This window comes from Oncorhynchus keta, chromosome 19 (assembly GCF_023373465.1).
Source record: "Oncorhynchus keta strain PuntledgeMale-10-30-2019 chromosome 19, Oket_V2, whole genome shotgun sequence".
Lineage (NCBI taxonomy): Eukaryota > Metazoa > Chordata > Actinopteri > Salmoniformes > Salmonidae > Oncorhynchus > Oncorhynchus keta.
Genome location: NC_068439.1, coordinates 38,470,107 through 38,485,193, shown reverse-complemented (window position 1 = coordinate 38,485,193; position 15,087 = coordinate 38,470,107). Strand labels below are relative to the sequence as shown.

At 42.9% G+C, this 15,087-nt stretch overlaps 2 protein-coding genes across 3 annotated transcripts in view; both read right to left on the bottom strand.

The window, feature by feature from the left end:
- Positions 1-57: 57 nt before the first annotated feature.
- Positions 58-4,809, bottom strand: LOC118398245 (NADH dehydrogenase [ubiquinone] iron-sulfur protein 5-like). Its single transcript, XM_035793402.2, has 3 exons — positions 4,664-4,809; positions 2,267-2,486; positions 58-293 (listed from the first exon to the last, which is right to left on the bottom strand). The coding sequence occupies exons 2-3, from the start codon at positions 2,480-2,482 to the stop codon at positions 186-188; spliced, it is 324 nt and encodes a 107-aa protein (XP_035649295.1). The 5' UTR covers positions 2,483-2,486; positions 4,664-4,809; the 3' UTR covers positions 58-185.
- Positions 4,810-9,543: 4,734 nt separating this feature from the next.
- LOC118398243 (E3 ubiquitin-protein ligase RNF19B-like) overlaps positions 9,544-15,087 on the bottom strand; it is a 29,233-nt gene continuing 23,689 nt past the window's right edge. For both annotated transcript variants that reach the window (XM_035793399.2, XM_035793398.2), the window contains 6 exons: positions 14,763-14,907; positions 13,743-13,905; positions 12,638-12,893; positions 12,257-12,446; positions 11,850-11,984; positions 9,544-11,512 (listed from right to left, as the gene is read on the bottom strand). In XM_035793399.2, the coding sequence (XP_035649292.1) occupies positions 11,083-11,512; positions 11,850-11,984; positions 12,257-12,446; positions 12,638-12,893; positions 13,743-13,905; positions 14,763-14,907 (1,319 nt within the window). In that variant the 3' untranslated portion in view covers positions 9,544-11,082. The remainder of the gene's footprint in view (positions 11,513-11,849; positions 11,985-12,256; positions 12,447-12,637; positions 12,894-13,742; positions 13,906-14,762; positions 14,908-15,087) is intronic.

The following is a 15,087-nucleotide window of genomic DNA, read 5'->3' as shown; positions in this document are numbered from 1 at the left end:
CCAGTCATCTCTCCCTACACTGTACCTAAAAAAGGAGAAAGAGAAAGTCACACAAGGTTCATGGTCAATAACATTTATTTGCAAACTTGCAAAGGGTTGGACACAAACAATAAAGAGATATCTGAACAACAATTATTATACACAAGTTGGGGGGGACACCTTGTGGTCAATAAGGTCAAATTGGGTCAAGGCCTGTCATCAGCCTGAGCGCCAGTGTGGTGCGCTGGGGTCTGGTAGGTGCCCTCCTTCACCATCTTGTCCCGCTGCTTACGGATCTCATACAACCTCTTGTGCTACAGACAGACAGAGAGAGCAAGCCACTTCAGACACTTAGTTGTGAGAGAGGCTGTCAAACATTTTGGGGGGTGCATGCTCAGAACTTCTTAAGGAGGTATTGGTGTGTTTTTTCAGCTCATTGCTGATCAAAACCACAATTCTCTTCATTCATCAACTCAATGTATTTTTAACAACAAAAACTCCCAAAACAAAAGCATTTCCTATAGTCTTGACGCTCTTAATTTGGTAATCAACACCAAAGATTCCTCCTTCTCTAACAACAGGTAGAGCTGGAAAGGATGGACTGGGGGTGTGAACATTTCAAAAAGGTCAAATGTTTCAACGAAATTGGGATCCTTAACGTTAAGAAAAGTCCTTGACCGAAAAACGTTTTTTTTTTTTTTGTTAAAGTCAATGCAGAACAGCATAAATGGTCAATTTCCGCAAAAATAAGAACGTTGAAGCGCGATGCTCAACTTCTCCACTGTTTTGGTGCCCGGTCTACCACGCTGTAAACCGCGTGAAGCAAACCAGTGCACGAGCAGATACTTTATATGTTGCATCTCGCTCATCTCAACATCCTAGCCCATTCATTGATGAAATGCCATGCTTTACTGAAGTTGCGAGACATTGCATGCCAAGAATTGCGAGATACAGCATTCCATTGCTAGATGCCAATAGATTGGCCTAGTGCACAGTTCTGACTGTCTGCCGACCTGCCTATACTGTGCCCTCCCCTCTCTCCCCGTCCCTTGCTAGCTCGCCATGACAGATGCGAGTGTAGGGCCGTCCAACAAAAAAAAAAATCTGTTTTGATTGGTCGAAAAAATTTAAAATTTGTATTTTTCCATATATACAGAGCATTCAGACCTCTTGAATTTTTCCACACTTTATGTTACAGCCTTAGTCTAAAATTGATTACAGTTTTTCCCCCCTCATTAATCTACACACAACCCCACAATGACAAAACAAAAATAGGTTTAAAGGCATTTTTGTAAATGTAAAAAAAAAGTTTACTGAAATATCACATTTACATAAGTATTCAGACCCTTTACTGAGAACATTGCTGTAGAACCTTTGGCAGCGATTACAGCCTCGAGTCTTCATGGGTATGACAAGAATTTGGGGAGTTTCTCCCATTCGTCTCTGCAGATCATCTCAAGCTCTGTCAGATTGGATGGGGAGCGTCGCTGCACAGCTATTTTCAGGTCTCTCCAGAGATGTTCGATTGGGTTCAAGTCCGGGCTCTGGCTGGGCCACTCAAGAACAAGCCATGGCTGTTTTCTTGTCTCCTAACTTTGCTGCTACGTCCGCCGCATTGTCCTCAACACCAATATGCTGGTTAACTTTGCTATTACGCACATAGCAACATGGTCTAGGAAAAGGTGCAAATTCAACAGTGCATTGATGTTTCAGAACCGCGGACAGTGACCGCTATGAAATGCATTTGTTATAAAATAATATAATTTTTATTAGTGTTGCACCATTGTCCTTAACCATATACAACTTCAGTAGCACATGCCTAAGAGTGATGGACTGTGCCATCCCCACAGCCTCCACAATGGATTAGTCCACTCAGACAGGTGTCTTGTACACCATGATATTTTTATTATTGCTTTTGCTACTGCTCGACTAAAGAAATCTCGGGCGACCAACAGCCTATCGACTAAACAATCAACCAGTCGACTTAAGACAGTTGCTGCCAACAGCGCAGCTGCATTATGAATTCACGTGACATTTTAAGCTTTTTTCTTATCGTTTTAATGTACATTTAAACATACATTTTCCATTTGTCACATCCCTCGGATGAACACCCATGTAGGAGGACAAGCAGTTATTTTTGATCAGACATGGATATCAACGGACCACTCCTCAACAGGTCTTGGTTGATGAAATCACAAGTGTTTATTGGGAAAGGACATGAACATCACACACAAAATCAATCTTCACAGTTCACACACACTCTTCAGCTCAGATATCCTACACTCACCGTCTTCTCTCTGTGCATGCACTCATAGAAGTCCTCAAACTCGAGCTTGCATTCCTTCTTGGCACGGGTCTGACCAATGCCATCCGCACACTCAATCCACTCCTTCTCAAAGGCGTGGCAGCGGGGTGCCCGTTTATATGGCTGCTCTCCACCCTGGATCAACATCCATTTGTCTAGGTTGATGCCCAACTTCCCCTGGAGGTCGATGAACGGCATGATGCTGCAGGAGGGGGGAAGAGAGAAGAGCAAGAGTGATGCTAAAGGTTTCTGATTAGAAAGGGGTCTTTCTGTGGCATCGTGGTTTTGGCAATGCAAGAGTCATTGCAGCCATAATAACAAAGGGTGCATTCACTAACATTAGGAACCAAGCAGAAGCAAACAGATTATGTAGGGTGTTCATCAATAAAATTATTAATTTATTCAAGGATTATACAGATATGTCCATTCAATCAGAAAAACAGCAGTCCAAACCCCATGTCTCTACCATATATGGTTCAAAAGTTAGGACTATTTACTCTGAGAATTTAGCATGTTTAGAGTGACTGTAACGCCATCACAATGGTCACTTCACCAATAAGGCCCGAGGGGGTGTGGTATATGGCCAATATACCACTGCTAAGGGCTGTTCTTACCCACGACGCAACACGGAGTGCCTGGATACAGCCCTTAGCCGTGGTATATTGGCCATATACCACCAACCCCCGAGGTGCCTTATTGCTATTATAAACTGGTTACCAATGTAATTCCAGCAGTAAAAATAAATGTTACGTCATACCCGTGGTATACAGTCTGATATGCCACAGCTGTCCACCCAGTTTATAATGCTCAACACAACTCTGTCAATATAACACTATGGCAATACTTTGAGAATTTAAATGTGAAGGAATCGCAAAACGGTCACAGCAAAATAATGTTCATATTTCCTCAACACTGTCAAGTACAAATATATTAAGGTTATAATATTGTAGAGAACAATATAATGATTAATTCTATGTTATTTATAATGACATAGGACAAAGAAAACGACGCTGTGACATTCATTTCGTAGCACCCTCTTGAATTGCCCCATTTTTCACTACATTGTGTGCAACAGAATTTGTCCAATAAAAACTGGTTTTAGTTGGAAAACTGTTGAGTAAAAGGTTTCAGTTGCTTCTTCTGAGGTTTAACGGCGGTTGGCATCCAATTTGTTGTATTACCGCCACCTACTAGACTAGAGTATAACTCCCTTATACTTTACTTGAAAAATAAAAATGTACTAAATACCCTACCATCTAACACTCATTAATTTCAAAGTTATATAAAATAAAATTAACACCCCCCCTACTCCACTAATTAAATGTATTTACGCCTCCATCATGCCATCACCACTTAACACGTCCTGTAACTCTTCTGCTGTCAAGTCTGGCACACCCAAATACCTCTGCAGGTGCCACCAGAACCTCAATTTTCCGAGACTTCCGATCCATCCCTGCAGTACAGTTGATAACCATTGCTCTAAATGCTAAATATCCAATATTACTGAAACTTATTTCACTTTTTGGCCTCTCCCTCTGTACTGGTATATCTCTACTACTCTCACCACTCCTCCCCCCTTAACCCATCTTCCTCTAATTTCTTCACTGCCTCTGCATATGACAACTTCTGTTCTACTCTAACCCTGGAAACCTCAACCTTTTGCAACTGTTTGTGTTAGAGGTGGATGAAATCTCTGACATTTTTCAGAGAGCCCTCTAGCTGTAAATTATTGTTCATACAACTGGAGGCATCAATATGAATTCAGGTCCAATAGCTAACGTTACATGTTCAGTAAAATGACCTAGCTAACGTTTCTAACTCTCGGGAAGGGGCCACATACACAGCCATAGGCGCTAGCATTAGAGTGATACATTAATGGGCAAATTAGCTACTATAAAATGTCTAGCCTAGGACAGTTGTTTCAAACATGATAGTTAGCTACTGTAGCTAGTTAACGTTACAGCTTGCCAACCTTAGCTAGTTAGCTAACTAATGTTAGTCATCGCAACGTTGCAATTAGACATTCATACAAGCCTATTATCTAACGTTAGCTAGTATTATTAACGTTAGTTCTAGCTATTGGTAGCTAGCAATATTTAGCAGCCATGGGATGCACTTATTGCACTCGACTTCATTGTCTAGCTAATTGTTGACAAACTGACTAAAGTCAGCTACTGACTAAAGTCAGCTACTGACTAAAGTCAGCTACTGACTAAAGTCAGCAGCTACTAAATGACTAACAGGCCACTCGCGCTGTGTGTTGTGACTCACTAAACTGTTTCTCCGCATTGTTGAAGTGCAAAAATAAGTTATGGTTGAATAGTTAAACTACTGTATTGTCAAAAGGTATATAAATATGGTATAACTGTCATTATTTACCGCGTTTTGTTGAAGTCACTTTAACCTTCTGTGTCGGTCCCCGTTACTTTACGGTAGAGTGAGCCTAAGCCTGAAATCAGATGGTCGCTTGGAAACCCAGCCTATATTTACGACACTACTGTAAAGAACCTAGGGGTCAAACTGGGCGATGTTGAGGAAGCAAATCAAATGTTTCGTTTATCAAGCCACCAGACGACTTCGTGATAAATTATATCAAATATGTTATAGACTACAAAATTGTAATAACAGATCATGCTGGAGTCAGATGTTAAAATGTGTAATTTAGCTTTTTAAACAAAACTGTGTAGTTCCAGTTGTTAGTTACACCACTACAGGGCAACAAAAAAAGTAATTAACTACTGAACATTTTAATTTAGTTTACTACCACGAAGCTACTGCAAAACGTAGTTAAACTACTGCGCCTTCAGAAAATATTCATACCCTTTGACTTATTCCACTTATTCCACACAGTGTTACAACCTGAATTTGAAGTGGATTAAATTGATTTCTCACCCATCTCTACACACAATACCCATAATGAGTGAAAACATGTTTTTAGAAATGTTTGAACATTTATTGAAAATTAAATAGAAATTTACATAAGTAGTCACACCCAAGTCAATACTTTTGTAGAAGCACCTTTGATGGCGATTACAGCTTTGAGTCGTCTTGGGTATGTTGTATCAGCTTTGCACATCTGGATTTGTGGATTTTTTTCCCCATTCATCCTCGCAGATTCTCTCAAGCTTTGTTAAGTTTGATGGGGAGCGGCTGTGAACAGCAATCTTCAAGTCTTTCCACAGATTTTCTATGGGATACAAACAAGTATGGCCTTTGTCTGGGCCACTCAAGGACTTTCACATTGTTGTTCTGAAGCCATTCAAGCATTGCTTTGACTGTATGCTCTGGGTCATTGTCCTGTTGGAATGTAAAATCTTCGCCCTCGTCTTAGGTCGTTTGCACTCCGAAGCAGGTTCTCATCAAGGATTTGCCTTTATTTGGCTCCATTCATTGTTCCCTCCAGCCTTACCAGTCGTCCCTGTCCCTGCCACTGAAAAGCATTCCCATAGCATGATGCTGCCACCCTCATGTTTCACCATGGGGATGGTGTTAGACGGGTGATGAACGATGCCAAAGAGTTACATTTTTGTCTCATCAGACCACAGAATATTTTGCCTTTTTGGTCTCAGTGTCTTTCACATGCCTTTTTGAAAACTCCAGGCATGCTGTCATGTGCCTTTTTCTCAGGAGTTGCTTACGTCTGGCAACTATCCCATAAAGTCCAGATTGGTGAAGTACTGTAGAGACGGTAGAGACTTGTCCTTCTGACAGGTTATCCCATTTCAACCAAGGAACCCTGTAGTTCTGTCAGAGGTCATTGGGTTCTTGATCTTCTCCCTGACCAAAGTCCTTCTTGACCGGTTGCTCAGTTTGGTCGGACGGCCAGCTCTAAGCAGAGTCTGGGTAGTTCCATATTTTTGTCATTTTCCCAATGATGGAAACTAATGTCCTCTTGGAAACTAAAAACACTCTAGAACTTGTTTTATACCCTTCCCCAGATACAGTGCATTTGGAAAGTATTCAGACCCCTTGACCTTTTCCACATTTTGTTACGTTACAGCCTTATTCTAAAGTCTATTCAATTGTTTTTTTTCACCACATCAATTTACACACAATACTCCATAATGACAAAGCAAAAACAGCTTTTTAGAAATCTAATATCACATTTACATAAGTATTCAGACCCTTTACTCAGTACTTTGTTGAAGCACCTTTGGGAGTGATTAAAGCATCGAATCTTCTTGGGTTTGACGCTACAAGCTTGGCACACCTGTATTTGGGGAATTTCTCCCATTCTTCTCTGCAGATCCTCTCATGGTCTGTCAGGTTGGATGGGGAGCGCCGCTGCACACCTATTTTCAGGTCTCTCCAGAGATGTTTGATCGGGTTCAAGTCCGGGCTCTCGCTGGGCCACTCAAGGACATTCAGAGACATGTTCCGAAGCCACTCCTGCGTTGTTTTGGCTGTATGCTCCATTCATCTTTGCCTCGATCCTGACTACTCTCCCAGTCCCTGCCGCTGAAAAACATCCCCACAGCATGATGCTGCCAACACTGTTTTTTATTTAATTAGTTAAGTAAGTTGAGAACAAATTCTTATTTACAATGACGGCCTACCAGAAAGCAAAAGGCCTGCGGGGACGGGGGATTTTAAAATTTAAAACAAATATAAGACAAAACACACATCACGACAAGAGACAACACAACACTACATAAAGAGACCTAAGACAACAACATAGCGTGGCAGCAACACAACAACATGGCAGCAACACAACATGGCAGCAGCACAAGGAGGAGTATAGAATGCAGTGATGTGTCCTATAAAGAGCATTGGTGGCAAATCTGATGGCCAAATGGTATAGAACAACTAGCCGCTCGAGAGCACCCTTACCTGCCGATCTATAAATTTACATCTCTACGTAATCTAGCATGGGTAGGATGGTCATCTGAATCAGGGTTAGTTTGGCAGCTGTGGTGAAAGAGGAGCGATTATGATAGAGGAAACCAAGTCTGTAGGGATGGTGCAAGGTTTCCTCCAGACGTGGCGCTTGGCATTCAGGCCAAAGAGTTCAATCTTGGTTTCATCAGACGAGAGAATCTTGTTTCTCATGGTCTGAGAGTCTTTAGGTGTCTTTTGGCAAATTCCAAGCGGGCTGCCATGTGCCTTTTACTGATTGGCTTCAGTCTGGCCACTCTACCATAAAGGCCTGATTGGTGGAGTGCTGCAGAGATGGTTGTCCTTCTGGAAGGTTCTCATATTTCCACAGAGGAACTCTAGAGTGCTGTCAGAGTGACCATCGGGTTCTTGGTCACCTCCCTGACCAAGGTCCTTCACCCCCGATTGCTCAGTTTGGCCGGGTGGCCAGCTCTAGGAAGAGTCTTGTTGGTTCCAAACATTTTCCATTTAAGAATGATGGAGGCCACTGTGTTCTTGGGGACCTTCAATGCTGCAGACATTTTTTGGTATCCTTCCTCAGATCTGTGCCTCGGCACAATCCTGTCTCAGCGCTCTAAGGACAATTCCTTTGACTTCATGACTTGGTTTTTGCTCTGACATGCACAGTCAACTGTGGGACCTTATATAGACAGGTGTGTGCCATTCCAAATCATGTCCAATCAATTGAATTGACCACAGGTGGACACTAATGAAATTGTAGACACTGTCTCAAGAACGATCAATGGAAACAGGATGCACCTGAGCTCAATTTGGAGTGTCATAGCAAAGGGGTGTGAATATTTACGTAAATGAGATATTTCTGTATTCCATTCTCAATAAATGTGTACACATTTCTAAAAACATGTTTTCACTTTGTCATTATTGGATATTGTGTGTAGATGGGTGACAACTGTTTTTTGTATCCATTCATGAATTCAGGCTGTAACACAACAACATGTGGAATATGTTAAGGGGTATGAATGCTTTCTGAAACCACTGTAAATGTACACTGAACAAAAATATAAACGCAACATGCAACGATTTCTAAGATTTTACTGAGTTACAGTCAATTGAAATACATTCATTGTTATTATTCTGTATTCCCACATGACTGGGAATAGAGATATGCATATGTTGTTCACAGATACCTTAAAAGAAAGTAGGAGTGTGGATCAGAAAACCGGTCAGTATAGTTGGTGTGACCACCATTTGTCTTATGCAGCGTGACATCTCCTTCACATAGAGTTAATTGTGGCCTGTGGAATGTTGTCCCACTCATCTTCAATGTGTGTGTGAAGTTGCTGGATATTGGTGGGAAAATAAACACACTGTCGTACACGTCAATCCAGAGCATCCCAAACATGAGGTGATGGCACGACAATGGGCCTCAGGATCTCATCATGGTATCTCTGTGCATTCAAATTGCCATTGATAAAATGCAATTGTGTTCATGGTCCGTAGATTATGCCTGCCCATACCATAACCCCACCGTCACCATGGGGCACTCTGTTCACAACATTGACATCAGCAAACCGCTTGCCCACACAACGCTATACACGGTACAGTTGAAACCGTGATTCATCCGCGAAGAGCACACTTCTCCAGCGTGCCAGTAGCCACAGAAGGTGAGCATTTGCCCACTGAAGTCGGTTATGACGCCAACTGCAGTCAGGTCAAGACCCTGGTGAAGACGATGAGCACTCAGATGAGCTTCCCGACAAATTCTTCAGTTGTGCATACCCATAGCTGTCCAGGTGGCTGGTATCAGACCATCCCCCAGGTGAAGAAGCCGGATGTGGAGGTCCTGGGCTGGCGTGGTTACACGTGTTCTGCGGTTGTGAGGCCGGTTGGACGTACTGCCAAATTCTCTAAAGCGACGTTGGATGCGGCTTATGGTAGATAAATTAATATTCAATTCTCGGCCAATTACTTTGGTAGACATTCCTGCAGTCAACATGCCAATTGCATGCTCCCTCAAAACTTGAGACCTCTGTGGCATTGTGTTGTGTGACAAAACTGCACATTTTAGAGTGGCCTTTTATTGTCCCCAGCACAAGGTGCACCTGTGTAATGATCATGCTACTTAATCATCTTCTTGATATGCCACACCTGTCAGGTAGATGGACTATTTTTGCACAAGAGAAATGCTCACTAACAGGGATGTAAACATTTCTAGGATATTTTATTTCAGCTCATGAAACATGTTGCATTTATATTTTTGTTCAGTGGAGTTCACTACTCCCCAACACAGACTATGACCATCTATGTATGTTATGCAAAGATATTTTCTCTCTCTCTATGTGTTTATGTGTGTGTGTGTTCCAATACCCTAAATCCAATATTTCACACACAATAGAACATATAATAAAAACACGATATTGTTGCAACAGAAAAATGTGTTTATTTTCCAAATCAAAGTCCACAACCTCTCTCACAGTCCTGTGTGTTTGGCCCCATAAAGGGGCTTCCGAAACAGTGCCATGAGATACTACACATTTATATACAACACTTTCATATTGCTACTCATATATTTATAACTCTTTTACCCACATGTACTGTATGTGTGTCCCTTAAGGGTAAATCCTCCTGTCATATTTAGGACGTTTCTGTTTCAATCCGTGGTACATTCATGTGGTTTCTCATAGGCAGAAATAAGCGACAACTGAATAACATCAACGGACCATACCAAGCACTGCTCAATAGTATGATCCGACCGCATAAAGCTGATTTGAAATGAAACAATGTTCCCATATAGAGATTTCATGATGTCTATAGTAAATCTTAAACAACTGAAACACGTGGTCGGTGAACAGCAAAAACAAGCCCTAGTAAATTATTCTCGAAGAAATAAAAATGGGTTATTATTCTAGAAGAAATAAAAAGGTTTCTAATCAACATTTGGCTATGATTTTACAAGTATGTATGGAAGAAAACTCAAGACAGTAACTGATGACAACAAATAGCAACAACAACCAAAAATGAATATTTAGATAAAGTGCACAAGTGCTCATTCATACATTCACTCGATAGTGGGACAAACAAATACAATCACAAGAAGTCCATCCATTCCTTCTACTATGGTTTTCTACTGAAAATGTATATTAGGTCTTTGTCTTTATAGTCTTCGTGTAGCTACACACACGCATAACTAGAGTGGGTCAGGCAGCCAGCATGTCAGAAAGCCAGTGTGTTCGTCAGTGAGCGTAATCACTGTCTGTAAGGCGGGCAGTCAGTCATTAAGTACTTGTCTATCTTCCACGACATTGACTCTTGTGTAACCCCTACATTGTTCTTCTCTGTGCAGGTGAGATTCAAGTGCAGATCGCCTCTAAAGTCATGTCTCTGAACAAACTACTGTAAACTCATACTACACTTGAAGGCCTACACAGCCATAGAAAACTCTATGGAGACTCATGCACACAGCAAATAAAAGTACTTCTAAATCACTCAATATCATTCAGTTCCAACAAAAAAAGGAGGAAATCAAGCCAACAAAGTCCAGTACAACTGCCACACTCAAACATCCCTAAAAACATCCTCTTCCATAGTACAAACCCCATCCCCCACAATCCTTCACTCGTTAGTGTGCCTGGTGACCTTTTACCTTGTTTCCTCTTTTTTTTTTGCAGTATTTTTTGTGGAAAATGTGTACCTCTTGTTTAGCTTTTTTCTTTTCTCAAGTAGCCAAGGCATTTTTGCACCAAGAAGTAAACAGAGAAATCTCAGAGCTAGAACCCTGCCAATTCTCTGCAAGGAGATCGAGATGTTGAGAGAGGGACAGACAGACACATGTAGACGGGTGTTGTTTGCAGGTAAGACGTTTTGTTAACAAAAAAGCAGCAAAAGAATTACCCGAAAGCTAAAAAAAAAACATTTTGGGTGGGGGTTGTGGAATCTCTGAGAGCTCTCCATCAGTTGGACTCTTAAACATAGAGGATAACATTATCCGGGGGACAGTGCAGTCTGTCGGAGGTGTGAAGGGGTCTGCAGGTGGCCTGGGGTTGAGGGGGCCGGCACCTCTTGGGATGAGGCGAGTCACAGTCGTCTGACGTCAGCTCGTCGATGTCGTCCGATTGGGTGTCGGACATCTCCAGGTCACTACGGATGCTCTCGGGCTGGGCCAGAGTGACATCGCGAAGCCCCTCCCTGAGCGATGCCCCTGGCGACAGGCCTAGTGCTGAGCCAAACAGACCCCCGCCCCTTCTGGAGCTGCAGTCCTGAGGCTCCTCCCCGCCTGAGCCGGGGCATGCTGCCATAGCAGCAGGGGGCGTGTTTAGGTCTTCCTCACTGGTCAGGCAGAGGTGGCTGGGTTTAGTCTCGATGTCCACCTGGATTTCCAGGTTAATACAGTCCCTAGGAGAACAAAGACGTTTAGATTTACTAGTCAGCATATCATCTGCTGTATCCAGTGTCACCTTGCCTAACATTATAAGTTTAACTCAAAATTGATTTGAAAACATCTGTTGGGAACTAAATCAATGGCTAAAATAAATATTTTTGAACCACTAAGTGCTGCCTGCATACCACACAGACTAAAGACAAGTCAGATGCAAGAGAGATTCGAGGAAATTGAGCTGTTGCATCAGAGACAACAACAACATGAGTCCGACAGAAACAGAATGAGAATAGATGTCAAATCAATGAGCAGGAGTAGATTTTTTCAAAATCGTGTGTGTGTTGTGACACTCACCTGTCAGGGAGTGTGTAGGAGGAGATAATGGAGCCGGCCATGCCCCGGGTGCTGGCACAGTCACTACCCGCTCCCAGACTACCTGTCTCTCTCTGGGCACTGTCCTTCCCCAGCTCCCCTCCCTGGAGCTCCAACCTGGAACAACACAAAACATGGTTATTATTACATGGTTATACCAACAACAGTTATTACAGCGTTCAACATACGCCACATTACATTTACTCAGCAAAAACATTCACAGCAGCGGTTATAATTCTTAAACGGACAACAAAAACTGTACTTAGTTCGTTTAAGGCTTACTTGGCCCCTATTTCCCCTATTTATGCTGTGTCTCTGCTTACAATGCACATTCCCCTCCATAAGAAGTACAGAACAGGTTCTCTTCCCTGCTGGGCTCCCCTCCATACCTGTTGTATTTGCCAGTCCTGGCTCCAAGGGCGCCACCGGCCAGAGTGTTGAAGTGGGGGTTGTCTCCCAGGACCCCGGGGGCCACAGAGAGGCCCTCACTGGGGGAGGTGGTGCTAAGGCCGCTGGCTGCCCTCTCCAGGCTGCTCTCAACCAGGCTGGGAGACTTGAGGGCCCGCCACGCATCAGCCACTGGGGGACAATTATTTAAGATGTTTTATTTCATGACTGATGATGATATATATTTCCTGTCTAAATTAACTTGCAGTTCATTTATGTTTGTAACATAAAAGAGAGACATACATGTAGGTTCGTGTCGTTGTTGCATTTTACAGTATTAGCTCTATTAAGGCAAAAAGGATAGCTCTTTAAGTCTTGCTCACCTGTGATTGGGCCGTCGTCCTCGTCAAAGTCTATCCGCATGCCACGCCCCTTTCCTCGGCTGACGCCACAGCCTCCTCCGCGGCACAGAGAGATGGGCACGACTCCATAGACGTACGCCAACATGATGGGCACGCCAATACCCACACTGACGGCCGCCATCACAGGAGCTGTGATGATTGACAGGGCCACTCCTCCCGTGATGGCCAGGTTCCTCCTATGGCAATTGGTCTTCTTCCCCGCATAATGGGCGTGAATCTATCACAAAATAAAAAAAGATAGATAGTAATGAAGGTGAACAGCAATAGAAGGCTATTGCAGCTGAAACGTCTGTATTGGGGTTTCGGTTTGATTAATATTAGAAAGCACTTGGGAGAAGTAGGTCATAGGTTGTGTGAGGGGATTTCTTTCTTTGTTCACATACTTATATTTGTATATTAGTACCACCATCAGAGCTACTTTACCTAGACCTATTACGGCTTAACGTCTCTGGTTGTGATTGGGTGAGGCAGTTGGCTGAGTACAACTGGTAATAGTCTGAAAGGTATTTTCTACAGCTGGGAAGGATTAGGGGCCTGGAACAATACAGGGTGTGTGGGTGGGCTATTTTACAGCATTCAAATGGGCTTAAGTTCAAGCTCGCAGTTATACTGTATTGCCACCAGGACGCGGTAAAGAGATAGCCTTTAAAATAGGTCATTCTACAATTCTATCGAGAATAAATTGTTTCAAAATGATGTCGTTTCCAAAGAACAGTTGTAGCGTCATACCGAAACTAAAGAGGAGCTTATGGTTTGGAACCATATCTATTTTCAGGAATTGTATTTCTCGATTGCTGAAATACACGCAGGAAACGAAAGTGCCAGCACGAAGGTGAACATCATATTGAAACTAACTCTTTTTCTAAGTCCACCACTGCCACATTTCATTTCTACAATGAATAGCTTTTCTGTTAAATATCATGAAAAGTCTAATATTTTCATTATTTTCCTTTGAATGTCTCAGTGAGCCACTCCAAATAAGATCCTCTGCTAAATGACTGAGTGTGGGCCAAATGAAGGGGGATTTTCAGTGAGGGATTGCCCATCTGCCAGTGTTTTTGCCTACCTTGCGCCCCACATAGACGGGGATGCCAATAACCATGGCAGGCACAGCGATACCAGCGATGAGGGTGATGCCCACCGGGGCTCCGATCAGAGTGCCCAGCTGCCACAGGATCTTCTTCTTACGAGTCCACGGCTTCTTTCCCCAGAACGTACACCCTGATGGACTGAGAGAAAGAAGATAGAGAGGGATTGATGAAGGGATATGGAGGGAGAGAAAGGGGAGAGAGAGAACATAAGAAAACAGGGAAAGAATGGAATGTGTAGAAAATAGAGAGTGCGAAGGGGGGTTGTGAATTGAGAAAAATGTGTAATGGGTGGGAAGCAGATATAAAAAGAAAGGGGGAGAAATATGGCGAAGAGCAAGGGAGGTAGACAGAAGACTGATTAGTTCTGGGCCCATGTTCAGGAAAAACAATCACCACAGCAACAGAGGAGTGGAGGTGATGGAAGGTTGTGTCATTATGAATTCAGAGCCCTCTGCTCATTGTCACACAGGATTGAGAAGCGCATCACTGCCTGTTATCTACTTTTACAGTATTGCTCATACGATCTAAGACGTGTTAGACGGAATCTGTGGAAATGTTTTGTCATTTTAATGTAGGAATATACTTGGTGTCTTCTTATCCAAACAATATAGCCTTTCATTCAGTAATGTTTTGCGTCAGTATTTTTTTTTTTTTAATCTTAATTCATTTCATAAAATGTGTAGGTATTTCTTATTTAAAATCAATTCTGAAGGCATTTTTTTTAAAGCACCAGTCTAACCCCAGTAATGACAACCATGCTTTAAAATTGGGTGGATGTCATCGTGTAGGCTGAGCGGAGTTCCCACATCCGGTTTTCAGTGGAAAAGGACGCCAGGTTGAATGATCTGTATCCCTGAAAACCAGATGAATCCGGTTGTTGGCAACTCCGCTAAGGGTGGGTAGACCTATACGTATTTTTGGCATATGGAAAGTCATCTACTAGTCCCTTCCATAAATCTGTGTTGACGTGAACTGCCGTAGTCTTGAGAGTTTACCTGAGGTAGTGCAGGTCAGAGATCTCCTTCATGCAGAGCCAGCAGAACTCACAGCCGCACATGGCACAGGTCATGTGGTTACAGCTGCCGTCGTTCATCTTGATTATGTAGGCGCCACATCGTGGGCAGGGCTTGATGTCGTCAGCTAGAGACAAGAGAGAGCGAGTGGGTAGGTTGATTAGTGGGAGTGGGATTCAAGACAACATTGATCTGAGGTCAGTTTTATGGCTTGCCGTTTGGATATGGGGAGGGTAAGCTGATTCTAGATCAGTGCCTAAAAGGTACTTCTACCAGAGACAGAGGAGGATTGGTTTGGAGACATTGT

Coding starts and splice junctions, on each gene's coding strand:
- LOC118398245 (XM_035793402.2), bottom strand. CDS start 2,482: ATGCCGTTCATCGACCTCCAGGGGAAGTTGGGCATCAACCTAGACAAA. Junction 294..2,266: donor GCATGCACAGAGAGAAGACG/GTGAGTGTAGGA, acceptor GTCTGTCTGTAG/CACAAGAGGTTGTATGAGAT.